The following is a 27,829-nucleotide window of genomic DNA, read 5'->3' as shown; positions in this document are numbered from 1 at the left end:
ACTGAGTTATGTTTGCAGAATGGCGGATGTATTGTCTGGATTTCACATCTACAATGGAACATTTTAAACTCCTTTAAAGCCTGTGAGGAATGCAGGAATAAGGGAGTCTTAAAATTGTGGAAACTAGTTTTAGAACAAAGGAAATCAATCAATCAATGGCATTTATTGAATGCTATCAATGGTATTTATTGAGCGCTCACTACGTGCAGAGCATTGTACTAAACACTTGGAAGAGTATAATACAACAGAATTAGCAGACACATTCCTTGCCCATAACAAGCTTATAGTTTACTTTGAGACTATACAGCCAAGTCCACCCAAAGTTGGGGTTTCAATTTTGAAAAATTCCATACATGAATTTCTCATCTTCTATTTAATTTCAAATATTAAATTGTTTCTTAGCATTGTTACTCTAATAATGATGGTATTTCTTAAGCGCTTACTTTGTGCCAGGCACTGTACTAAGTGCTGGGGTGGATACAAGCAAATGGAGTTGACACAGTCCCTGTCCCATATGGTGCTCACAGTCTCAATCTCCATTTTACAGATGAGGTAACTGAGGCACAGAGAAGTGAAGTGAGTTGTCCAAGGTCCCACAGCAGACAAGTGGCAGAGCCAAGACTAGAACCCAGGTTATTCTGACTCCCAAGCTCATGCTCTATCCACTATGCCATGTGCACCTTTGCTTCTGTCAGTGATACAATCCTGGGCTGGGTAGACGATTGATAAGGATGGTTTCACAATGCAGGCCTTTCTTCACCACTCAGTGGAGCTGGAATCACAAGAGAAATTCTTGTCTCTTCTGTGCACCAAGTGTCTCTCTTTGCCAGGTCTGTGCTTTAGGTCCTGAGAGAGAGATAGAAACAGCATGAACATGGGAATGAAGGTGGGAGATTCAAGAGAGAGCTAAGCAAAAACATTCATATGTCCTACCCTCTCACATAAGGATTAGGAAATTGAAAGCTGAACTGAATATTTGGTTTAGTCTCCTAGGTACTTTGGACTCAAAACTGGCTTGTGGACATCCTCAGCGGTGGAGCTCATGGTGACCACTCAGGGCTCGTACCACACATCCATCCAGATCCTTCTGGTCCCATTGGCTGCCCTAGGGATGAAGAAGATGGGCTCCTCCAGCGTGGATTGTCGTCTCACCCTGTTTCCTACAAAGCTGAAACAGGAAGCCCTGGTTCTCGTTCTCCACATCCTGAACAAAGGCTGCATCATAAACAGTCCCGTGCTCGCTCAGTTTGAGACTACAGTGTATACCACTGGGTCGGCGGTTCATGTCTTTGTGAGTCCAACCACCAAAAAAGCCATGGACATGCCCAGAGATATCAAGAGAGGTCTGCAGAGGTTGCTGCTAAGTTAATCACTATGCTTCTTTTCTAAATGGATTGGGCTTGCAATTAAATGCCTGTGTGTCTCCCCTAGGAATTAGTACTCCTGATGTTTCTGTTTTAGTCAGGGTTCCATTGTGGGCAAGCCCTCTCCCCAACTCTCCCCTACTGTGTTTGGATCATTTTGAGCAAATTTCTGTAAGGGAGGCCACACCCTAAAGCACATATCTGCCCCTACTCCTGGGGGTCATCATTTCACTCTGATGAAATGAAGCAGAAGCAGACCAGAAGCAGCATGGCTTAGTGGGAACAGAACGGGCTTGGGAGTCAGAGGTCATGAGTTCTAATCTTAACTCTGCCACTTGTCTGCTGTGTAATTTAGGGCAAGTCACTTAACTGTGCCTTAGTTACCTCATCTGTTAAATGGGGATTAAGACTGTGAGCCCCAACATGGGACAACCTGATTACTTTATCTACCCAGTGCTTAGAACAGTGCTCGGCAAAAAGTCAGCACTTAACAAATACCATCACCATCATCTGATCCTGCTTGTAAAAACAAAACAACAAAAAAACCCTTTGTATACATTCCGCTGTGTCTCTCCCCTCCTATTTATTTTTAATGGTATTTGTTAAGCATTTACTATGTGCCAGGCACTATACTAAGTGCTGGGGTAGATTCAAGGTTAGACACAATCCCTGTCATTCATTCATATTTATTCACCACTTACTCTGTGCAAATTACTGTACTAAGCACTTGGGCAGAGTACAATATAAGAACAGACACTTTCTTGCCCACACTGAGCTCACAGACCAGAGGGGAGATAGGCATTAATATAAGTAGATAGATAAATTACAGATATATACATATGTGCTGTAGGGATGAGAGAGGATGACTGAAGGAGCAAGTAAGAGTGGCGAAGAAGGGAGTGGGAGAAGAGGAGGACTTAGGGAAGGCTTCTTGGAGGAGATGTGCCTTCAATAAGGTTTTGAAGTGGGGGAGGGCAATTATCTGCCTGATATGAGGAGGGAGGGAGTTCCAGGATAGAGGTAGGATGTGGGTGAGAGGTCTGCAGTGAGATAAACAAGATCGAGGTACAGGGAGAAGGTTAGCACCAGAGGAGCGAATTTCCCACCCATTCACCTGAGTGCCCTCTCCCATTTTTTTATGCATCAAGCACTGTTCTAAGTGCTGAGGTAGATTCAAATTAATTGGGTTGGACACAGTCCCTGTCTCATATGGGGCTCACAGTCTAAGTAAGAAGGAGAACAGATATTGCAGCCCCACTATGCAGGTAAGGAAACTGAGGCACAGGGAAGTTAAATGACTTGCTCAAGGTCACACAACAGGTAAGTAGCAGACAGGATTAGATCTAGGTCTTCTGGCTCCCAGACTCGTGCTCTTTCTCTAGGCCAAACTGATTTTGAGATTTTAAAGGGCATCAATAAAAACCAACCTAAAATTCTAGTTGATTAATACCAATGATACTACAAATTATACAGCTAGCCATTAGTTGCCACAATTGATTAAAAAACTGAGGGGATCCAGGTGACTGAGTATCAGTGCTTCCTGAGCTTGTGGGTTTCAGTGATGGGACAAAAAGAAATGCACATGCCAATTGTCAAATCCTAAATCCAACCCAAACCGTAACTTTAAAATAATCAGGTTTCACTTTCAATTTCTGGTGCTGCCGCCTTTCCATGGATGTTACTGTAGCTACTGTGGCAACGGAGGGGCCTGGTGGTTTGGGGCTGGAGGGGTGGCATGGGGAGAGTAAAGCCACCAACTACGAGGAGCCCAAGTATGTAGGCAGCACCTTCGCTGGAGTGGAATTAGCAAAGATCTAAAAAAGGCCCTTACATTTCAGGTACAACCAAAGGAGTAAGTCTCTGTACTTCAAATACTTGTTTAGTTGAGCGCTTCAAAGAACAGTATGATCTTAAAGCAGGAAACATGTCCAATTCCAGTGGAGCAGATTAGGTAAAACCACAAACAGCCAACACGCTCTTCTCTATCCTCACAGGCACCAGGAGTAACTGGACATAAATGACTTGCCCAGAATCACACAGCAGGCAAGTGGCACAGCTGGGATTAGAAACCAAGTCCTTTGACTACCAGGTTTGTGACTTATTCATCAGGGCATGCTGCTTCCCAGGGCCACTTTCTTCCCCTTGGGTTGTCTTATAGCAATCCCCAAAATCCCCAAAACTTTGCTGACCAAAAGCAGGAATTTGAGAGGAAACCTCTCCGGAATGTCAGCTTTCAATCACACAACCTCCTGGGTCAGTTAGAACACATACCCAAGGAGACACAACTCCTTGTCCCCCTGTGCCCAAACGAGCAGAGACCAGAAACTGAGCTGAATTGAGACAAAAAAAAATTTACAAATCCCACTTCCCTTGGACTGAAAACAAAGCTGACATCACAGAACTCCTGAATGTTTAAATAGTCATTCCTATTATAACATGGAAGTTAAGTTCTTGAATAACTTTGTACTATGCAAAAATTCCTTCATAGTAACTTTTAATTAAAGGGAACTAATGGAATCAGGGCTAGGCACTTCAGATACTACCATGACTGACAGTTTGATACAATTTCCTACATTATGTCCATCACGAGCAAATTGCTTTATACTCACTGCTCTTTTATTATAAATGAAAAGTTGTAAAAACATAAATACAAAGACTAAGGCAGAGACATGTTCACGCCAAATCTTGATCAATGCAAGCATATGTGCCCATCTGTTTCTTAAGCCACATCCCTTGCACCAACCTGTGGGCTGTAAAATGCCTAGAACAGACTCATGTCTGATGAAGAATGATCCCCTTTTTCCATTGTTATTTCCAAATTGTCTAATGAAAATATGCCCTTATTGCAAACATGATCCTACTACCCTGTAACCAAGTTTCAATCTACAAACTGTCAAACCTATCTGGTCCCTTGTATCTAAATTGACTGGTTATCCCCGACCCCTGCACTTCCCCCTTCTGCTAACCGGTACAGGTAAAACCAAGCAACAGATCGCCTGCACAACTAAGAACTGACTGGGAGAAAGGTGATCAAAAAAATTTAGAAGGGTGCAATTGCATACTCCAAAACCTGCCAAAAACCAGAAGCAGCATGGTCTAGTGGAAAGAGCCCAGGCCTGTGAGTCAGAGGACCTGGGTTTTAACCCCACCTCTGCCATATGTCTGTTTTGTGACTTTGGGCAAGCCACTTAACTTCTCTGTGCCTCATTTTCCTCAACTGTAAAATGGGGATTAAATAGCTCTCTTCCCTCCTATTTAGACTGTGAGCCCTGTGCAGTACAGGGACTGTGTCCAACCTAATTAACTTGTACCTAACCCAGCGCTTAGAACAGTGTTTGACACACAGTACACATTTAACAAATACCATAAAAAATACCCTGCAGGTAGATGGATATCCATTGACACGTTTCCTTAAAAAATTCCACTGCATCGTAATCCATTTGGAAAAGCTGCAATAACTGACAAGATAGGCACAAAATGCATTTTTATGCTGCTGGGACAGTTTGTGGCTCACAGCCATCAAATTAAGTGCATAAACAACTCCTGATGACATCACAGTATTTCACATTACAGTAAAATTTAGTAGCATTTGTTAATAATCTGATTTGAAATGTTTCCTGGAAAAAAAAAAATCTGTGCTCTCTGAAAAGTCAAACCCCATTAGAAGCCCAGGGCTTGAAAAATCATAATGTTATCAGCTATGACCCCCTAGCAAAGGCTTGTTTCCCTTAAATAGTGTTAAATTTAAACCCAGAAGCCCTAACCTCCTTAAGAACTACTCTTCTTCAGTGTACTAACTTGAAAGAAGAATTCAGTGCTCAAAAATACTTAACATCTACACATTCTTGCTAAGTAGAACTTTAAAACTATGTGGTAATTCCCTTTGGGGGTGAAAAGTGTTTAATGGCTTAAACTTTAGTAAAATGGATAAATGAAAGTTTTTAAATTAGGTTATGATTGTTTGCTGGCATTCTCTCATTATTTAATGGTAACAGCATTTATTGAGCATCTACTGGGAACAATGCACTATACCAAATGCTTGGGAAAGTGCAGCACTGAAGTCACCCATTCCCTGCTCCCAAAGAGCTTGGAGAGACAGAAAAGGAGTTAATATTTCTTTATAAAAAGAGAATTCCTATTCACCACAAAAATCCTATTTTCACCTTTTAGGATCTCACGTGAGGGAAGAATGGCAGTCATATTTTCTAATCATAATCATGTTTTGGAAGGGCAGGCTGAAGTCAACTATGGGATTCCAAGAGCATCTGTAAGAATCATGAGAAGTAAACATTTTGATTAAGGTTACAATGCCCATATGCGTTTACAGGACTCCATTATGTATGATATCAAATTCAAAATATTCCTTTTATCCAAGAGAATTGAAGGAATTTTTACTTAGGACTCTGGAGAAAAGTTTTAAAATTATGTGCTTATAGTCTTCAACTCTGGGAAACTGTAAGCCTTCTAGTTGGCTACTTTATTCCAGTTGCCTTTAAAATCCCTACTTATACTGATCACATTCAGAATGATATATCACAATGGAAACACACTACTATACAGTGAAGACAAATAATTCAAACCACAAGTGAAATTCCCAAAAGTTTTTTATTCTTTCCACCTACTAGTTAGAAGGAAATAGGATATCAACTTGTTAAAGGAGTTTCCAGCTGTTAATGCATTAGCATAATAACTTAGACTGGGCCATTACCTTGTCCTTGTTCCATAAGCTAGGCTGCTGATGGAGTTTAAAAGGATTCTTTATTGTGAGTTGGTAAGGAGATACTAAGCATTCTCACATGTATGTGATGGTAGCTTCGCTTTATCTCCTTTCACTATTTTAGTGGTCCCCCCCCCTTTTAAGCTTCAGAAAAATTATCTTGGGGAGTTAAAGAAAGTTTTCTGAGGGACCACTCTCAGCACATCATTCTTCAGTTTAGGGTTGGAATGGTCACTCTTTCCTCACCAGAAATGTCTTTCTTGTTCACATCTGAATCACTTTACATTGTAAAAAACAAAAACATAGTTTATTATGCACATTAACAGGTCAGTACAGGAATATGCACAGAGGTTGTATATAAAATTTAGTTACACTTCATGATATAGAGTTAAAAAGATTTGTGAAATATCACACCTTCTTTGAAATGGACCTATATTTTAAAAAATACAAAAACCCACTAGAGTAGCTTTATGCATACATAAAACCAGGACTTTCCTTGCATACTATTTAAGACTGACAAAATAAACTCTTGGGTTCTATTTCAATATTTAAACATTGGGAGCTAATTTTAACCTTCCCTGCTCCCACTCATCTATTGGCAAATAATGTTGGCAAACGGTAGGGCTTTTTCTAGTATTATTTCCCTGTCATTAAAAAGAATTAAAACAGAAATGGAAAACTTACAAAAAAAAGCTGTTGAACTTGAAAATCCAAAGTACTGAGCACAAAAGTGTATTTTAACAGAAATCTGAACTATGATTACTTTTCTGAGGAATGTCACACAGCAGTCTATTTCTTCCCAGTATGAGGTAATAAAACTGCTTCATTGGAAACATCCTGGTCCACGTTACTCAGCCAAGAAGACTTTAGCAACCACATTAGTCAGCAGGAAAACTGACAGCCACATTGCACATGTGAGTATCATAGCTCATCGTGATTTTTGGTAAGGTCTTCTCCATAATTGGTCGCCTGACTTCCAACAAACATGTTCCAGTTCTCCAAGATCTCGCCTTTAGTTAGTTTTTGATCCTGGACAGGGAAAAAAGAAAGGTTTTAGTAAGGAACTCTAATGACTAAATATACTCTTTTGTATAATCAACTAGGCATGAATATTCCTAATAATAATAATATTTGTGGTATCTATTCGGTGCCAAGCAATGAACTAAGTGCTGGAGTAGAACAAAGATAATCAGGTTAGACACAATCCTGTGCCCCATATGGGGCTCACAGTCTAAAAAGGAGGGAGAAAAGGTACTGAATAACCATTTTACAAGATGAGGACTCTGAGGCAATGAAAAGTTGAGTGACTTGCCCAAAAATCACATAGCAGGCAAGTGGCAGAACCAGAATTAGAATCCAGGCCTTCTAATTCCCAAGCCCATGCATGCTCTTACCAGTAGGCCAAGCAGCTTCCTTGGGCAAGAACTTCTTCAGAAACAAAAAAGACAGCTGTTGCAGTCTTAAGCTATAACTTCCATCCAAATTCATCTGATCATAGCTACAACCCTCCAACACTCTTGATGACACATTCAGTGCCTTTTCTGCCCAGCTGGTGAAGTCTTATCTCTTGGGTAAGAGAGGATGGGACCGGAGGATAACTTCACTATGAAGCATCTACCACTACCCAACTCCAGTTGATAGGGTAGGCATGTCCTTAGGGTATAGATAGAATTCTCCAGAAAATGTTCAGTTCAAGAAAATGAACTTATTTTCTCTCCTTTTAGAATGAGTCTTAATTAAGAGTAAAGGTCAGGATTTAACACATTGCCCAGTCCTTCCACCAGCCCTAAATCAGGCCAGCTCTTAAGCGAAAAACTCATAAATCTCTTACTCAACTATGCACCTCCATGAAACTAGCCTGAGAAAGAAATGTCTGTTCTGATTCTTATGTTTTTTCAGATTGCACCTGAAGGAGTAACAGTATGGAACTAAAGGGAGCCAGATGCAGGACAAGGAACACGATACCTTGGTGAACTTCCGTAAGAATGTATAGGCAAGGCCACTACCAGCTCCAACCATCAGTCCATCCTGAGAAGTATCTGTCCCTGTCAGGGGGCTTAGAGGAACCATAAGATGATTGCCTCTGACACCCACTGACATTTAGGGCCGGACATTCTAATATCCCTAATTTTCCTAATAGTAACCCACTGCAAACTGCTCACCAACCACAAATACATCTGAATCCAAATCAGGAAAGCAGCGTGGCCTGCTGGAAAGAACATAGGCCTGTGAGTCAAAAGTCCTGTGTTCTAATCCACCCTGTTTCATCTGTCTGCTATGTAACGTTGGGTAAGTCACTTCACTTCTCTGTGCCTCAGTTACCTCATCTGTAAAATGGGGATTAAGACTGTGAGCTCTATGTGGGACATGGACTGGGTCCAACCTGATTAGCTTGTTTCTACCCCAGTGTTTAATACAATACTGGTCACATAGTAAGTGCTTAACAAATACCATAAAAAAGAAAGCCCTTTTGAATCAACCCAATTTTCTCTGGAGTCACCTGCTGGTTGAAACAGTATGTCCTTTCCATTTTGGTTTTCTCTAAGTGGTTGAAGTTTTTTTTTATTTTACCTGTACATATCTATTCTATTTATTTTATTTTGTTAGTATGTTTGGTTTTGTTCTCTGTCTCCCCCTTTTAGACTGTGAGCCCACTGTTGGGTAGGGACTGTCTCTATATGTTGCCAACTTGTACTTCCCAAGCGCTTAGTACAGTGCTCTGCACATAGTAAGCACTCAATAAATACTATTGATTGATTGACTGATTGACTTTTTAAATCGTCAGAACCAGTGGATCCACCTCCTCCCAAACCAGTCCAGGGCAGACTACCTAGGTCCCTTTCACTGCCCACCCTAAAAGGTCACCAAATCTGAATGACAATGAGATCCTATTAATAAAAAACTAAAACCCAGGGATTTCAATGTTCTCATTGTTTGCTTTACAATTACCTGAAGTTCAGAAAGTTACACAAAAGTGTTACTCTACCATGTTTTCATATCTGTTTCTATAAAATTAATGAGAAAAGTCAATAAAGACTCCACTCGCTGGCTCATCTAGAAAGAAGGCAACCATTTAATCTTATGTCAACTAGTCTACATTAATGACCTCTTCCAGCCGCTCTACATACCTTGTCCTGGTCTGACTCGTACACTAAGTGCCTGGCCTCCGCTTGGGCGTGATCATAATCCTGGGGGAGGATCCAGTGGCGAATCTCTTCTTTGTCCATCTTGCCATCCTTGTTCAGATCACGGAAGTCCGAAAACTGCTCCCGTTCAGTTGCAACCCAATCTGGCTCTGGGCCATTCTCCTCATGAGCAAACATATCAGCTGGAAGGGAAAAGAGGACTTGTCATAGTCTTTTGTCATGTTAATGTCTCGGTGAGCAGGTCAGAAGAAAAGACAAGGAAGTCTGCTGGGCTTAAACCAAGGTGTTTGCAAGTTACACTTGATACAAAGAGTGGCTAAGCAACTTTTGGGAGAGGTAGGTGAGATGGTCAATCAATCAATCAATTACTGAGCACCTACTATGTGCAAGAGCTTACAGTCTAGAGGGGGGAGACAGACATTAGTATAAATAAATTACAGGTATGTACATGAGTGATACAGTAGGGAGTGAGAGAAAAGGGTAGGAGAATCAATCAATCAATAGGATTTATTGAGCACTTACTATGTCCAGGGCACTGTACTAAATGTTTGGGAGAGTAGAGTACTACGGAATTAGTGGACACATCCCCTGCCCATAAGGAGCTTATAATCTAGAGGGAGAAGATAAGGGCATCTATTTCCTGTTCTGCACAAACTATTCATCTCTCCAATAATAATAATTTTGGCATTTGTTAAGCACTTACTATGTACCACATACTGTACTAAGCACTAGGATAGATACCACATAGGGTTCACAATCTATCTAGGAGGGACCACGGGTATTGAATCTCCATTTTGCAGATGAGGAAACTGAGGCACAGAGAAGGTAAATGATTTGCCCAAGATCACAGAGCTGGTAAGTGGTGAAGCAGTAATTATAACCCAGGTCTTCTGACTCTCAGGCCCAGGCTCTTATCACTAAACCATGCTGCTTATAAGTCTTAATAACCCAAAGGGTGAGAGTAGAGAAATGGGATAAAGAAGAGGGAAAGTGCAGAGGCTGTATTTATTCAGAAAAGCTCCAGGGTGCTGATTCAACCCCAAACGAAACCCTCCTAGCCAGGCAAAATACTGATTTGGTCTGCACAGCCTGAAGTCCCATTGCATTAGGTTAAGTAGGTTGGTCCAGTTTTAAATTTCTAAGGAGCACTTGTGTGTAGCCCACAGTGCTTTTTATTTCCTTTTTCAACCAGAGTCATTATGTTTCTCCTAGGCCAAATCTAGGAAAAGTTGAACACCAGCTTCATCCTGACATGATGCAATATTTAGAAGGTACTTGTAGAGGCCCCACCAAATTAATAAAAAATACTATAATGCTTGTTTAAATCAGTTGTGCACTCCAGTCAATATGATTGCCACACAACTGTCCATTGACAGCTTTGGTCATCACTTACAAGACAAGGGACAGGCATTCAATGTTATCCACAAAGAAGGGGAGTACCAACATTTGTTACTAAATCCAGGTAGTACCACCAACTGCATTTTAATTACAGCAGAGCCTGAACTTGCCTGTTATTTTAGGCAGACATAAAAAACCTAAATGTAATTTAGAGTGGTTAAAAAAGTTCTGATCTTAATTAATGGACAAACTCTGTCCTTCCCTCTAGGCTGCAAGCTCCCTCTAGACAGTATGATCCTTGTGGGCCACGATTATTAGTAATAGTAGTACTTATTAAGCACTTACTGCATTCAGAGCACTGAAATGCTGGGAGAGAATACACGTGGGAATTAGACATAGTCCCTGTCCCTCAGGGGCTCACAACCTAAGTAGGGACAGGAGGAAACATAAGACAAATTTCAACCATTCCAATATGGAAGTATGGCCTTTGAAAACCCCCACATTGCCCCTGGTGCTGTCACCTTGGTTTCTCTGAAATTTTCAGGAAGAAAAAGCTGGAAAGTGACCCAACTGGGCAATTAATGTGAGAAAGGAGGAAAATGACACTTGTTTTTTCTCGGTATTTGTATTTCAAAGCAGAAAATGACTCTGCAGGTATACGGGGTGCTTTTTTTAAGTGTTTTTAAGTGTTTTTTTTTAAGTGTTTTTGTTAAGTGTTTACTATGGATCAAGCACTCATTAAGGGCAGGGATTGTGTCTGCTAATTCTACTGAACTGTACTCTGCCAGGTGCCTATGACAGTGCTCTGCAGAGTAAGCACTTAATAAATACCATTGATTGATTGACACAAATCAATCAGGTCAGACACAGTCCCTCACCCACACAGGGCTCACAATCTAAGTAGAAGGGAGAATAGGCATTGAATCCCCATCTTAGAGTTGAGGTAACTGAGGCACAGAGAAATTAAGTGACTTGCCCAAGGTTGCACAGCAGGTAAGTTGCAAAACTGGGACTAGAACCCAGGTCCTCCGATTCTCAAGCCCACTCTCTTTCCACTAGGCCACGTTGCTTGATTTGAAGCTACCTTTATTCCTAGTGCTATAAGTATATGTCATTTTGCTGTCTTTACTTAGTCAATCAATTGCATTTATTGAGCGCTTACTATGTGCAGAGACATATTAAGTGCTTGGGAGAGTACAGTACAAGAGATTTGGTAGAGGTATCCCCTGCACACAAATTTTTTCCTTTATCCAAAAATAATAATCATCATAATTATTACGGTATTTGTTAAGCATTTACTATATGTGAGGCACTGTACTAAGCGCTGGATCTCTCCCGCTTTCACCAGAGCCAAAATCCCCTTACTGGTCTTCCAGGACCCTGCAGCATCAAGTTCCTCCCCTTAAAAACCGTTCAGAAACCTCAAGACTGCGAAGATCATCCTCTCCCCTTTAGCCTTTTCTTTCCTATAACCCTAATGTAATTAGCCTTTTCCACAGGACTTAATTTACCATCCCTTTAACGACTTTTGTGGTACTTCTAGCGATAAGCACTTGGAGACGTGAAAGAGGACCAACTGAAGCGAAAGAATAGTGACCCTGTAAATCAAGCAAAGAGGTGGGGGCTGGAGCAATGGTAGTCTGCATCCCTGATCCTGCCAGCCCCAGCAACTTTCCCAAAGTGTCTCCTGCTACCCTTGAACGCTTCCCTAAGTTTCCAGGCTCTGGAGGGTGATGCTGAGACTATATCTAGTAAGGGCTTACTGCCTTCTGTTCCCAATCTAAAAATGATGACTTGATAGAGAGAATGATGTTCTCAATCCTGGAGGGGCTCTGCAGGGACACCCCCTGATGAAGTGGTCCTTGAATGAAAACTTGTAAATCTTGTTATATTTCATTTGAAGACCAGCAGGGAGTGGTAAGGGACTGAGCACTTGTAACTGTTTTCAGATACTAAACCTCTCTGGACCTCAATTTTTTCAAGTGTAAAACATGTACTAAATCCCTGTTTTCCCGCCTACATAGACTGGAAGCCTCATGCGGGACAGGGAATGTGTCCGACAATTAACTTACACCTAACCTAGAATTTATAACAGTGTTTGACACATAGTTAGTGCTTAACAAATACCATAAAAAACAGTAATACTGAGAACTCAATACAATACTAGTCATTTACAAGTGGGTGAGGGATTCAGGAAGGATGAGAGGAATAGGAGATTTTAGTGAGGCAGAAAACTTTTTGAAATCTTTTCTTTTTGTCATAAATCCTATTCAGGCAACAGGCGACAAGTTTCACATGGATAATGCAACCCTTATGGGGATGAGAAGCAGCATGGCTTAGTGGATAGAGCGGGAGCCTGGAAATACGAAGGACCTGGGTTCTAATCCTGGCTCTGCCACATGTCTGCTGTGTGGCCTTGGGCAAGTCACCACTTCTCTGGGCCTCAGTTACCTCATCTGTAAAATGGGGATTAAGAGTGTGATGCCACTGTGGGATAGGGACGGTTTCCAACCTGACTTTTACCTACCCCAGCACTTAGAACAGTGCTCGGCTAATAAGCGCTTACCAAGTACCATATTCATTTTCATCAAAGTTTTTATTATTCACAGCTAAACCATACTAGGAACTTGAGATGATTTCTTCTCTCTCAGACAGAATGCTTTCCTTCTCTATGTACTGTCTCTATATGTTGCCAACTTGTATTTCCCCAGCGCTTAGTACAGTGCTCTGCACACAGTAAGCACTCAATAAATACGATTTACTGACTGATTGATTGATTTCCTTCATTTTGCCTAGCCTCTCTGACACGGCAACACCTATGCTGGCCTGGTCAACCAACAGTGTGTCAGGACCAACAACAAAGCCTCTCTGGAGAGGGGCTGTAACTTTTCCCACTCAGATGAAAGAAGGCGAGTCAGCAGGGCCAGTCCACAGCCGTGCCCTGCACTTCAGTCCCAAAGAACAAAAACTCTTACCGATGTACTCATCTTGATCCACAAATCCATCACCGTTCTTGTCGATATCTTCCAGTGTCTCCTGGGGGAAAACATGAAGTATTAATGTTTCATGTGCTCCAAATGCAATGGAGGTTTACCAAACACATTGTCTTTCTTACTAAGCCTTCAAAGCTGAAGAGGTAGGGGAATTCTTTATTTTATCACTTTCAGCCTCCACTAGCAAGGCTATCAACTTCAATGCAAAGAAGATATGCAAAAGTAAGTTTGGTACAAGCCATAACTCAGGTGTTCTCTGGAACAAACTTCTGTCCTGCACCAGTAGGATTTAGTTTGAAGTGCTTCCAGAAGTTAATTATTAGGACAAGCAAGAGCACATGTAGCTCAAGAGTCCAAGACTATTTTCATTTTACCCCCTAATCTGGGGTCACAGGCTGAGGCTACAATACTAGAATAAGGTGTTCATCCCTACTTTTTGCCTCAGTTTCAGATTATCAGGTACAATGCATAGACTAATCCATGGCAATATTTGGCATCCATAAATAATCTCAGTCTTCCTTAATTAGCCAATTCGACATCTTCCCTCAATAATTTTAACCAACCTATTTGCCCTCCCTTCTGTATCACCAATACATTTAGGGCTTTACCCATTAAGAAATTTGATACTCACATCGCCCCACAGCACTTATGTACCTATCCTATTACTTTTTTAATAATATTTGTTAAGCACTTACTACGGGCTAGATACTGTACTAAACACTGAGATATGTACATGATAATTAGGTTGGACACAGTCCATATCCCACATGAGGCTCACAATCTTAATCATTCATTCACTCATTCATTCAATCGTATTTATTGAGCGCTGTGTGCACAGCACTGTACTAAGCGCTTGGAAAGTACAAGTTGGCAACATATAGAGACGGTCCCTACCCAAAAACTGTTTCACAGACTAGAAGACAACAACAAAACAAAACAAAACATGGGGACAGGTGTCAAGTCATCAGAATAAATAGAAATAAAGCTAGATGCACATCATTCAGAAAATCAATAGAATAGTAAATGTGTACAAGTAAAATAAATAGAGTAATAAATCTGTACAAACATATATACAGGTGCTGTGGGGAGGGGAAGGAGGTAGGGCAGGGGAGTGGGGAGGAGGAGAGGAAAAAGGGGGCTCAGTCTGGGAAGGCCTCCTGGAGGAGGTGAGATCAGTAGTAATCCCCATTTTACAGGTAACTGAGGCACAGAGGAGTTAAGTGACTTGTTCAAAGTCAAACAGCAGACAAGTGGCAGAGCCAGGATTATACTCCACTGTTTCCCCTTTCTGTAATTTATTTTAATGTCTGTCTCTCCTACTAGATAGTAAACTCCTTGAGAGCAGGGATTGTGTTTTCAGACTTCATTGTATTGTACTCTTCCAAGCTCTTAGTACAATGCTCTGCACACAATAAATGCTCAATAAATACCACTGACTGATTGGTAAAACAAGTAGCAGCTTAGGAGGGATGTTTTCGTTCCTCTACCCAACCACTGATCTACAGATGTTAAAATGGTCACACAGCCTCCAAACAAGTAAGGTACAGGTTGTGCGTCACCAAAGGAATAAATCGTGGGGATTTAAATACTCCGAGCCTAAAAGAATGTGGGGGAAAGCCACTCCTTTCTGAAGGCGGCCAGAGACATCGTAGATACAAGTCTGGAGTCCACTCCTCCTATTCCCTTAGTCTACCACCAACCTTCACAAAACAAAACCCTCCAGAGCTTTGCAGGTAATGGCTTTCTTGCCAGGCTCCAAAGGGCAGGCACACCTCATTGTCTAGTTGGGTAGGGACTGTCTCTATATGTTGCCAACTTGTACTTCCCAAGCGCTTAGTACAGTGCTCTGCACACAGTAAGCGCTCAATAAATATGAATGATGATGATGATGACTTGGTCATCAGCCAATCAAACATAATTATTGAGTGTTTAGTGTATGCAGAGCACTGTACCAAGCACTTGGGAGAGTACCATAGACACATTTCCTGCCCACAAGTTTACAGTGTAGAGGGGGAGACAAATATTAATATAAATAAATTACGGATATGTACGTAAGTGCCATAGGGTTGGGAGGGCGGATGAATAAAGGGAGCAAGTCAGGGTGACAGGAAAAGAGGGCTTAGTCAGGGAAGGCCTCTTGGAAAAGACTGACTTCAATAAGGTTTTTGAAGTGGGAGGAGAATAACTGGCTATCGGATATGAAGACGAAAGCAGCGTGGCTCAGTGGAATGAGCACGGGCTGTACAGTCAGAGGTGATGGGTTCAAATCCCAGCTCCGCCACTTGTCAGCTGTGTGACTGAGCAAGTCACTTAACTTTTCTGTGCCTCAGTGACCTCATCTGTAAATTGGGGATGAAGACTGTGAGCCCCCCGGGGTGCAACCGGATCACCTTGTAACCTACCCGGTGCTTACAACAGTGCTTTGCCTATAGTAAGTGCTTAATAAATGCTATTATTATTATTATTATTCCAGGCTAGAGGCAGGATGTGGGCGGGAGGCCCATGGTGAGATAGATGAGATTGAGGTACAGTGAGTAAATTAACATTAGGGGAACGAAGTGTTGGGCTGAGTCATAATAGAATAACAAGGTAAGGTAGGAAGGGGCAAAGTGATTGAGTGCTGTGAAGATGATGGTAAAGAGTTTCTGTCCGATGCGTAGGTGGATGGGCAACCACTGGAGGTTCATGAGGAGTGGGGAAACATGGCCTGAACTTTTTTGTAGAAAAATAATCCAGGCAGCAGATTGAAATATAGACTAGACTGGGGAGAGACAAGAGGCTGATACAGTAATCAAGGCAATACCCAAAACAGTCAATTTTAATGTCTTCTTGAGTTGGTTTCTTGAAAAAAGGGGAGGAAAAACCCATTTCTCCTTCCTCTACCCAAAACAGTCGATTTTAAGTCTTCTTGAGTTGGTTTCTTGGAAAAAGGGGAGGAAAAACCCATTTCTCCTTCCCCTACCTCCAGCCTCTCCCAATTTAGCCCTGGATCCCACTTTTCTTACTAAGACCACGATGTCCTTCATGTGTTCAAACTCTTCAGGATGCAGAAAGGCGGTGAACTCCTCCCGTGTGGCTGTGCTGTCCCCATCCAGATCTGCCGTGTTAAACCTCCTTTCATCACGGGGCAGCATCTTCTTAAATGTGTGTTGATCAGATCCATCTTGAAACTCTTCTGGGTTTCCTGGAGAATCCATAAAGAAAAGTTTAAATCTGTGTGGCTTCAAGTGCCAACGTCCTCCTCTCTCCCCCAGCCGCCTGACATCGATTAGCCCAAAGGATCAGGTTTGGCACAGTGGACAAGTACAAAGACCAAAAGTTTATTTTCTGTTCATAAGGAACTATGGCCAGAGACCCAAGACCAGGGCCATCAAGGATGCTGAAATGATTCTCAAATTCAATTAGAAAATTAGGGTCTATAAAAGCCTTGGACCTGGAGGGTTTCTTACCTAGATAGTAACCATACGTCGCCTGTTTGTATTCCTCCCAAGAAATCTTATCGTCTTTATTCTGATCGTAATCTTTCCAGACTTTAGCCACATTCTCATAGATATACCGTTTCTGCACTCTTTTGATCCAGCTCTTCAGCTCCTCTGTAGTTACATAGCCATCTCCATCATTGTCTATTCTATCAACAATCTTTCTGTAAGAGAAACACAGAGCTGTGGTGAGGTCAATTCATAAATAACCAAACCTAACGGCGGTACTTGGTTAGAGTCTCCTCATATCAGCTGCCGAACCTGGAAAAAACCTCACATTCGCAACCAATGCAATTTCTCACAGGACATGGGCATCTTTGTCACGCCTGGTAGTCAACCTTTAAAACTGCAAAAAAAAACCTTCTCTAAAGTCCTGGTGAAAGTCCAGCCAGGGGCCCATCCCCAACAAAGCAGAGGAACTTGGGAAAATCCTGAAAATCCCTGGCCTCTTTCCTCTGCCACAGCCTCCCCACTTTCTGGGTGATTAAAGTGCCTTTCCATACATCTCTCTAAGCCTCAAAAAGTTCTGTTGACTTCCCCCATCGTCCCATGCGTCATACAAAGACTCCACAATTGGCTTCAAGGTTCTTCACCATCTCTCCCCATTTTACATCAGTTCCCTTCTGGCACTTCTTACCAGATTTTTTTCATTCCTCCCCAACTAATCTGCTAACTGCACCTTGCTCTTCCCTTTTCCACTTTTATTCCTTCAACCACACTCTTCCCCATATCTGAAGCCCCCTCCCCCTGCAAATCAAACAGACCCAACTCTGCTTATGTTCAAAGCCCTCCTAAAATCTCATCTCCTCCAACAAGCCTTCCTGGATTAATTCCCATCTCTGAAGTCATATCAGCCTGGCAGACATGTCCAACACTTACATATTTACTGTTGCCCTTCCTTTGCACTTATTTACATATGAAGAATCAGCTGTACAGTCAATTGTTTACTCTGACTACATAAAAGGGTAAGCTCCTTAAGGGCAGGGAACATCCTTTATGCTTCTGTTAACCTTTCCCAAGTGCATCACAATAAATACTATTTACTACTCATTCCTCTCTCTTGACTCTAGACTGTAAACTCACCGCGGGCAGGGAGTGTGTCTACCAACTCTGTTGCACTTTCCCAAGTGCTTAATACAGTACCCTGCATATCAAGGTATCAAGTCCACACTTGATACTATCCTCCCTGTATCATAAACCCATAACTTTCACATTTAATCCACATACCCAATCTGTCACCAAATTATGTCAGCTCTACCTTCACATCATTCTGATTCTTACGTGATACCAAGCAGTGTGGCCTAGCATGGGCCTGGGTGTCAGAAGGACCTGAGTTCTAATTCTGGCTCCTCCACTTGTCTGTAGTGTTACCTTGGGCAAGTCACAACTTCTCTGTGACTCAGTTATTTCACCTGTAAAATGGGGATTAAGGCTGTGAGACCGTCTATGTGAGGTAGGGACAGAGGCCCAACCGGTTATTTTGTATCTACCCCAGCACACAGTTCAGTGCCTGGCATACAGTAAGCATTTCACAAATACCAAAATTATTATTATTACTTATGTAGATCTGCAATTTATTTTAATGTCTGTCTCCCCCTCTAAACTATAAGCTCAATGTTGGCAGGGAACATGTCTACTAACTCTGTTGTACTCTCCCAAGTACTTAGTAAAATGTTCAGCAAGCAGAATAAATATAACTAATCGATTGACTGAAGGGACTTGGTGAGGTTATCAAATCCATCCCACCGCTTTTAAGAAACATTGCAGCTAAATCAATTGACATCTACCTGGTTTTAAAAAACTTCCATGGGGAAGAGCCCAAATTCTCACAATCTTTTCTTCTATACTGAGATTCAGGACTAGATCGGTTTGCTTTACCCTAGTTTTGCCTCTCCCCCAAAGACTGACAGTCCAAGTCCAATTCCAAATGCTTCTTAAGTTATCGGTCTGTTTTAATGCACTATAAGTGAACAACACAAAGGGTGATTGTTTAGTTATCAATTTTAAGTCCACAGACCTCTTTTTACAAGTGTAACAGATGATTGCCACACAGTGAAAAAGTGAAGGTTTGGCATTTTACATCACCTCTTAGTAACACTGGGTGGGTACTTTCATATACCAAGATTTGGAAAAATATCCACTTAATTTCCCCCACCATCAAGCCTATCATCCCCCTGAATCCTAGATGGCTTAATGGTCAAGACTCCTGGATATCATTCTCCAATCTGCCCTCTGACAGGATACTGAAACTTTCTGTGAAATGTGAACCAGCAACACTCCATCGGTCGGCTAAAATGTTGGTTTAAAGTATTCTGTGAGGCCCGGGTTTTGTTTCTTTTATTCATTCTGGGGCCTTGCCTAGTTTGTCAAATGAAACAAGATCAGTGAAGTTCCAAAACCAGAACAGCTGTACATCATTACCCCGCACTATTCCTTTGTTCAATTGGAAGGCTCAAACAACCCTTTCCAAGTGATTAATTAGAACTACAATTGAAACTAGACCTCTTGGGCTTGTGTCCCCGAGACCCGAGACCCTATTGGAAAGAGCATGAACCTGGGTTCTAACCCTGGCTCTACCAACTGTTTGCTGTTTGACCTTGGACAAGTCACTTCACTTTGTGCCACAGTTCTCCTGTTCTCCCTCCTACTTAAGACTGTGAGCCCCATGCAGGACAGGGACTGTGTCCAACCTAGACTTGTATTCTATCCCAGTGTTTGCCACATAATAAGTAGTTAAGGAATTTCATTAAAAACAAACAAAAAAGGCCACCAGTGAATTCATTCAATCGTATTTATTGAGCGCTTACTGTGTGCAGAGCACTGTACTAGGTGCTTGTGAAGGATCAGGGTTTGAGCAATGTTCAGTTACTGCTCCCCCCAGCCCCTAAATTTCCATTCTGGCATATCGGGTATTACTCAAGTGCCTTTCTCCTGCTTGGCAAGTATTCCCTCTGACTCCTGATATCCCTCTAGGGCAAGATGACAACCCCTTTCACACAGGCAAAAAGTGAGGACTTGTGAAAGGTAATGAATGTCCCAATCTGGAGTTCAATTTCCCAGCCAACATCTCCAGAAGCAGTGTGGCCTAGTGAAAAGACCACGGGCCTTGGAGTCAGAAGACCTGGGTTCTAATCCTGGCTGTGCCAATTGTTTGCTATGTGACCTTAGGAAACTCCCTGCGTGGCTTAGTGGAAAGAGCACGGGGTTGCGAGTCAGAGGACGTGGGTTCTAATCCCTGCTTCACCACTTGTCTGCTGTGTGGGCAAGCCACTTAACTTCTCTGTGCCTCATTTACCTCATCTGTAAAATGGTGATTAAGTCTGTGAGCCCCACATGGGACACCTTGTGTCTACCCCAGGGTTTAGAACAGTGCTGGGTACATAGTAAGTGCTTCACAAATACTACTATTATTATTATTATTGTTAACTTCTCTGTGCCTCAATTCCCTCATCTGTCAAATGGAGGTTAAATCCTCCTCCCGCTAATTTAGTTCCTGAGTTCTGCAGCGTGCCTCAGTGGAAACAGCACGGGTTTTGGAGTAAGAGGTCATGGGTTCGAATCCCTACTCTACCACATGTCTGCTGTGTGACCTCGGGCAAGTCCCTTAACTTCTCTGAGCCTCAGTTACCTCATCTGTAAAATGGGGAGTAAGACTGTGAGCCCCACGTGGGACAACTTGATCACCTTGTATTCCCCCTCAGTGCTTAGAACAGTGCTCTGCACATAGTAAGCGCTTAACAAATGCCATTATTATTATTATTATTACCTACCCCAGAGCTTAAACAGTGCTTAACAAGTAGTGCTTAACGAAAACCATAACGTTTCATAAGAACCTCTCTAACGGTTCTTTATGACACCAGTTGATCGGTGCTCTCCCACTGTCCAGCCCAGGCTTGGGAATCAGAGGATGTGGGCTCTAATCCTGCCTCCACCATTTTGCTGTGTGACTTTGGCCAAGCCACTTAAATTAATGATAGTAATAATAATGGTATTTGTTAAGTGCTTACTATGTGCCAGGCTCTGTAGTAAGCGCTAGGGTGAATATAAGCAAATCAGGTTGGAGACAGTCCCTGTCTCACGTGAGGCTCACAGTCTCAATCCTCAGTTTACAGATGAGGAAACTGAGGCCCAGAGACGTGACTTCCCCAAGGTCACACGGCACGCAATAATAATAATAATATTTGTTAAGCGCTTACTATGTGCAAAGCACTGTTCTAAACGCTGGGGAGGATACAAGGTGATCAGGTTGTCCCACGTGGGGCTCACAGTCTTAATCCCCATTTTACAGATAACAGACACAAGGAAGTTAGGTGAGTTGACCAAAGTTACCCAGCTGACAAGTGGCAGTGGCAGGATTAGAACTCACGATCTTCTGACTCCCAGTCGTGCTCTATCCACTAGGCCATGCTGCTTCTCACTAACTATTTATTCTGACAGTTTTGACACCTGTCTACATGTTTTGCTGTCTGTCTCCCCCTTCTAAACTGTGAGCCCGTTGTTGGGTAGGGACCGTCTCTCTATGACGACCTGTACTTCCCAAGCGCTTAGTCCAGTGCTCTGCACCCAGTAAGCGCTCAATAAATACGACTGAATGAAACCATCTTCTCTGTGCCTCGGTTATCTCATCTGTAAAATGGGGGTGAAGACTGTGAGCCCCACGTGGGACGGCCTGATCACCTTGTATCTACCCCAGGGCTTAGAACAGTGCTTGGCACGTAGTAGGCGCTTAACAAACACCATAATAATCATGATTCGATCCTCTACGGATGGGCGGAAAGTTTTGCGGGCTCTCCCCTCCCCTCCGGATGCAGGGCCGAGGGGATGGGGCGGGGGAGCTGCCTCCGGGTGCCACGTTATCGTGCTGTCAAGAGGGGCAGGCCCTCCACTACCAGGCTCGGCCCAGCATCAAGCGCTTAGTACAGTGCTCTGCATACAGTAAGCGCTCAATAAATACGATGGAATGAATCTATCATCCCCTTCCCCTCCCCACAACACTTGTATATATTTGTACACATTTACTACTCTATTTTATTAATTCATTCATTCAATCGTATTTATTGAGCGCTTACTGTGTGCACAGCACTGTACTAAGCGCTTGGGAAGCACAAGTTGGCAACATATAGACAGTCCCTACCCAACATGATGTGCATATAGCGAAAATTCCATTTATTCTGATGGTATTGACACCTGTCTGTTTTGTTTTGCTGTGTCTCCCCCTCCTAGAATGTGAGCCCGTTGTTGGGTAGGGGACATCTCCATATGTTGCCGATTTGTACTTCCCAAGCGCTTAGTACAGTGCTCTGCACACAGTAAACACTCAATAAATACGATGGAATGAATGAATCTACCACCCCTTCCCCTTCCCACAGCACTTGTATATATTTGTAAATATTTTTTACTCTATTTGCACATATTTACTACTCTACTTTATTAATGATGTGCATACAGTTATAATTCTATTTATTCTGATGGTATTGACACCTGTCTGTTTTGTTTTGCTGTGTCTCCCCCTCCTAGAATGTGAGCCCGTTATTGGGTAGGGGACATCTCCATGTGTTGCCGATTTGTACTTCCCAAGCGCTTAGTACAGTGCTCTGCACACAGTAAGTGCTCTTTAAATACGATAGAATCAATGAATCTATCACCCCCTTCCCCTCCCCACGCCACTTGTATATATTTGTACATATTTATTACTCTGTACATATTTACTACTCTATTTTATTAATGATGTGCATATAGTTATAATTCTATTTATTCTGATGGTATTGACACCTGACTGTTTTGTTTTGCTGTCTGTCTCCCCCCTTCTAGACTGTGAGCCCGTTGTTGGGTAGGGGCCGTCTCCATTTGTTGCCGAATTGCACTTCCCAAACGCTTAGTACAGTGCTCTGCACACACTAAGCGCTCAATAAACACGATTGAATGAATGAATGAAACAAGGCCTTGGGGAATTGTACCTTCCAAGCGCTTAGTATAGTGCTCTGCACACAATAAGCGCTCAATAAACACGATTGAATGAATGAATGAAACGAGGCCTTGGGGAATTGTACCTTCCCAGCGGTTAGTACAGTGCTCTGCACACAGTAAACGCTCAATAAATACGATTGAATGAATGAATGAAATGAGGCCTTGGGGAATTGTACCTTCCAAACGCTTAGTATAGTGCTCTGCACACAGTAAGCGCTCAATAAACACGATTAAATGAATGAAACGAGGGCTTGGTTGGGGAATTGTACCTTCCATGCGCTTAGTACAGTGCTCTGCACACAGTAAGCGCTCAATAAACACGATTGAATGAATGAATGAAACGAGGGCTTGGTTGGGGAATTGTACTTTCCAAGCGCTTAGTATAGTGCTCTGCACACAGTACGCGCTCAATAAACACGATTGAATGAATGAATAAAACGAGGGTTTGGCTGGGGAATTGTAATAATAATAATAATAATGATGGCATTTATTAAGCGCTTACTATGTGCAAAGCACTGTTCTAAGCACTGGGGAGGTTACAAGGTGATCAGGTTGTCCCACGGGGGGGTTCACAGTTTTAACCCCCATTTTACAGACGAGGTAACTGAGGCACAGAGAAGTGAAGTGACTTGCCCAAAGTCACACAGCTGACAATTGGCGGAGCCGGGGCTTACTATAGTGCTCTGCACATAGTAAGCGCTCAATAAACACGATTGAGTGAATGACTAAAACGAGGGCTGGGTTGGGGAACTGTACCTTCCAAGCGCTTAGTATAGCGCTCTGCACATACATGCTGCCAACTTGTACTTCCCAAGCGCTCAGTACAGTGTGCAAGCGCTCAACAAATACGACTGAGGGAGTAGTAAGCGCTCAATAAATAGGATTGAGCGTGCTTTAGTGGAAAAGAGCCTGGGCTTTGGAGTCAGAGGTCACGGGTTCAAATCCCGGCTCCGCCACTTGTCAGCCGTGTGACTTCGGGCAAGTCCCTTAACTTCTCTGGGCCTCAGTGACCTCATCTGTAAAATGGGGATTAAGACCGTGAGCCCACCGTGGGACAACCTGACCACCTTGTCTCCCCAGCGCTTAGAACAGTGCTTTGCACATAGTAAGCGCTTAATAAATGTCATTTAAAAAAAAAAAAAAAGGCCGTCCTACCCCAGCCGGTCCTTGCTCTCCTCCGGGCTGAGCTGGTCGAAGGTCTTGGCCTCCTCCTTGCCCAGGAAGGCCTCGTGGTCGTACTGGAGGCCCGGGGCGTCCTCGGGGGGCCGCTGGCCCAGCTCCGAGTCGGGCCGCACGACCCTCTCTTTCCGGACGGTGGGTTTGGCCTGCACCGGCAGCAGCAGCAGCAGAAAAAGAAGATGAAACAGCAGCAGAGGCCCGAGGCCCGGGCCCAGGCCCGAGCAGGATCCCATGGGGCCGGCACGGAGGGCCCGGGGAGACGGAGCCCAGCTGGAGCTGGAGCTGGAATTGCAGCTGGATTGGAACTGGAATTGGAGCTGGAGTGGAGCTGGAGCTGGAAGTGGACGTGGAGCTGCAACTGGAGCTGAAACTGGAGCTGGAACTGGACGTGGAGCTGGAGCTGGAATTGGAGCAGAGCTGAAGTGGAGCTGCAGCTGGAGCTGGAATTGAAGTGGAGCTGGAGCTAGAATTGGAACTGGAGCTGGAATTGGAATTGGAGCCTCTCCGGGACTATGTAGGCGCGGGGACAGCGCTGTAGGAGGGGAGCCACCCGCCCTCCACCCCGCTTTCCCAGCCCCGAAAGGCCCGGCCTGCAATGCTAAACCACAGGCCCGGAGAGAGCCGGGAGGGCGGGGATTCGAGCCCCCCGGCCGGCCCAGGGAGGAGGAGGAGGAGGAGAAGAAGGAGGAGGAGGAGGAGGAGGAAGAGGCGGTGCGCCACGTTGCAGGGGCGTTCCCTCCCTGGAGCCCCCGCACCATCCCCGGGGTTGGCTTCCCAGGAACGCAATCGTCCAGGACAAAGCCCTTCTGACACATGTGGCCGGGGAATTGGGAAAATCAATCAATCAATAAATCGTATTTATTGAGCGCTTACTGTGTGCAGAGCGCTGTACTGAGCGCTCGGGAAGTACAAGTTGGCAACGTATAGAGACGGTCCCTATCAATCAATCGTATTTATTGAGCGCTTACTGCTAAGCGCTTGGGAAGTACAAGTTGGCAACATATAGAGACGGTCCCTACCCAACAGTGGGATCACAGTCTAGAGGGGGGAGACAGAGAACAAAACCAAACATACTAACAAAATAAAATAAATAGAATAGATATGTACAAGATAAATAAATAAATAGAGTAATAAATATGTACAAACATATATACATATATACAGGTGCTGTGGGGAAGGGAACCCCCACCAAACCCCGCCGACCAGAGACCCGGGGTCACCTTAGAAACAGCCAACAGCCCCCTCCTCACCCCTCCGGGCAATAAGGCTACAAAGCCACGGGGCACGGCCTTCCAACCCAATAATAATAATTATGGTGTATGTTAACGGCTTTCTATGTGGTAAGCACAGTTCATTCATTCATTCAATCATATTTATTGAGCGCTTACTGTGTGCAGAGCACTGTAGTAAGCGCTTGGGAAGTACAAGTTGGCAACATATGGACGATCACAATGCTTACTTGCCAGGCAAACCAAAGCTACGTTTGGTTTCTTGATTTGCATGCAGCTATGTGCCAGTATTGTAGAACCCTGTCACTGCCCAAATTAACTATTATTTTTGGTGGCAGAAGAAAATAACATGACTAGAATAACTGAACTGCTAGAAAGAAGCCTATGGTCACTATTTTAGAACACCTCTTCCTGGCCTGGGGTAAATTCAAGCTAATTAGGTTGGACACAGTCCCTGCCCAACGTGGGGCTCACAGTCCCCGTTTCACAGATGAGGTAACTGAGGCTCAGAAATGAAGGAACTTGCACAAAGTCTCACTGCAGACAACTGGCAGAGCCAGGATTAAAACCCATGACCTTCTGGCCCCCAGGCCCCTCTCCACTAGGCCGAGCTACTTCTCATCATCTTGGACCCTCCAGGGGGAGAGGGGAGTAGTTGACAGATCCAGAATGGAGAACTAAATAACATAAATAATAAAATAACTAAATAACTAACTAAAATAACACTTAGGGAGCTGAAGCGAACAGGGCTATCCCCTTAGGGAAGCAGACCCCCCCCAAAAAAAAAAATTTGCATGACACTGGGCTGTGAGGTTGCACTAGTTGAAATGCCCTGTGCTTTATTCATTCATTCATTCATTCAATCATATTTATTGAGCGCTTACTGTGTGCAGAGCACTGTACTAAGCACTTGGGCTTTAGAAAGCACCACCATCGTCCCTGTCTCACAAGCCCGTAACTTTGCCATTGGGTTGAATCATCTCTCATTCAACCCAAGCATTCAATCTGTTACAAAATCCTGTCTGTTCAACCTTTACAACCTTGCTAAAATTTGCCCTTTTCTCTCTATCCAAACTGTTACTACACTGATCCACCTGACCATTGCCTCAGCCTCCTCACTGACCTCCCTGCCTCCTGTCTCTCCCCACTCAAGTCCATACTTCACTCTGCTACCTGGATCATTTTTTCTACAAAATCATTCAGTCCGCATGTGCCCCCTGCTCAAGAAACTCCCGTGATTGCCCATTCACCTCTGCATTAAACAGAAACTCCTTACCGTCAGCTTTAAAACATTCAATCTCCTCACCCTCTCCTACCTTACTTTGCTGATTTTCTACTACAACCCAGCCTGCCTGCTTCACCTCTCCAAAACCATTCTACTCACTGTACCTTTGAGTCATCTATCTCGCCACGGGCTCCTTTCCTACATCCACCCTCTGGCCTGGAACTCCCTTTCCCTTCACTTATGATTCTCCCCACCTACAAAGCCTTATTAAAATCACATTTCCAAGAAGCCTTCCCCAACTAAGCTCTCATTTCCCCTACTCCCACTCCCTTCCGTATCACCTACTCCCTTCTACTTTGCCTACACACTGGAATTGTGCCCTTTGAGCATTTGACATTCACCCCACTCAGCCCCACAGCACTCATGTGCATATTCTTAATTTATTTTAATGTGTGCCTCCGTTTCTAGACCGCAAGGTCCATGTGGGCAGGGAACATGTCTACCAACTCCATTTAGAAACCTCAGCAGTAAAACAAACATGCCTCCACCCTCCCTGCTGATTCTCCATTTGGCCCTGCTTCAAACAACAAATGCTCTATCCCTCTACCTCTAGCAAGGCTCTTGAGGTCCCAGTCTCTCCCTGAGCAGCTCGAAAAACCTCTCAGGAGCTTTACCAGCTCAAGGACACCACATATCATTCTCAGTCAATCATTGATATTTACTGAACACTTAGTGCCACAATACAGTATGAGAATGGTAGACTTGATGCTAATTCTCCAGTGCATCCAAAAGTCAATTAATGGTGTTTATTGAGTACTTACTGCGGTCAGAGCACTGTACTATGTGCTTGGTAGACACGGTTGAAATAGTCCCTCTGCCCTGAAAAGCCCTTTCACACCATTTTATTTCCTCATCGTTTTTATGAGATTGGGAAGGGTTAATTCACAGTAGTGGAACCAGTTTTTCTGTCAATGCCACCCAGGCCTAGAAGTTTTCCAAAGCCTATACAGAGTTGGATCAATCGTGAATTAATTAATACTATTCAGTGAGCACCTACCATGTGCCAAATACTGTACTAAGCACTTCGGAGAGAACAGTAGAATTAGTAAAAATGATCTCTTCCTTCAAGGAGTTTACAGTCTAGGCAGTAAAATAGATTACAGCTAGGAGGGAGAGGGAAAAGAAGATAAGT

At 43.4% G+C, this 27,829-nt stretch overlaps 1 protein-coding gene across 2 annotated transcripts; it reads right to left on the bottom strand.

Moving 5' to 3' along the window:
* Positions 1-634: 634 nt before the first annotated feature.
* RCN1 (reticulocalbin 1) lies at positions 635-24,481 on the bottom strand. Of its 2 annotated transcripts, XR_005455680.1 has the most exons (7): positions 24,160-24,481; positions 17,008-17,201; positions 16,564-16,742; positions 13,541-13,601; positions 9,210-9,409; positions 6,766-7,110; positions 635-846 (listed from the first exon to the last, which is right to left on the bottom strand). XR_005455680.1 is itself a non-coding variant. In XM_038764924.1 (6 exons), exons 1-6 carry the CDS (start codon positions 24,414-24,416, stop codon positions 7,003-7,005), a joined length of 999 nt encoding a protein of 332 aa, XP_038620852.1. In that variant the 5' UTR covers positions 24,417-24,481; the 3' UTR covers positions 5,956-7,002. The 2 variants fall into 2 exon arrangements, 1 of the variants encoding a protein (XP_038620852.1); XM_038764924.1 differs by lacking the exon at positions 635-846 and having other exon boundaries at positions 5,956-7,110.
* Positions 24,482-27,829: the final 3,348 nt, after the last annotated feature.

This window comes from Tachyglossus aculeatus, chromosome 22 (assembly GCF_015852505.1).
Source record: "Tachyglossus aculeatus isolate mTacAcu1 chromosome 22, mTacAcu1.pri, whole genome shotgun sequence".
Classification (NCBI taxonomy): domain Eukaryota; kingdom Metazoa; phylum Chordata; class Mammalia; order Monotremata; family Tachyglossidae; genus Tachyglossus; species Tachyglossus aculeatus.
Note: the sequence above shows the minus strand (reverse complement) of the source record. Positions and strands in the feature narration are given on the sequence as shown.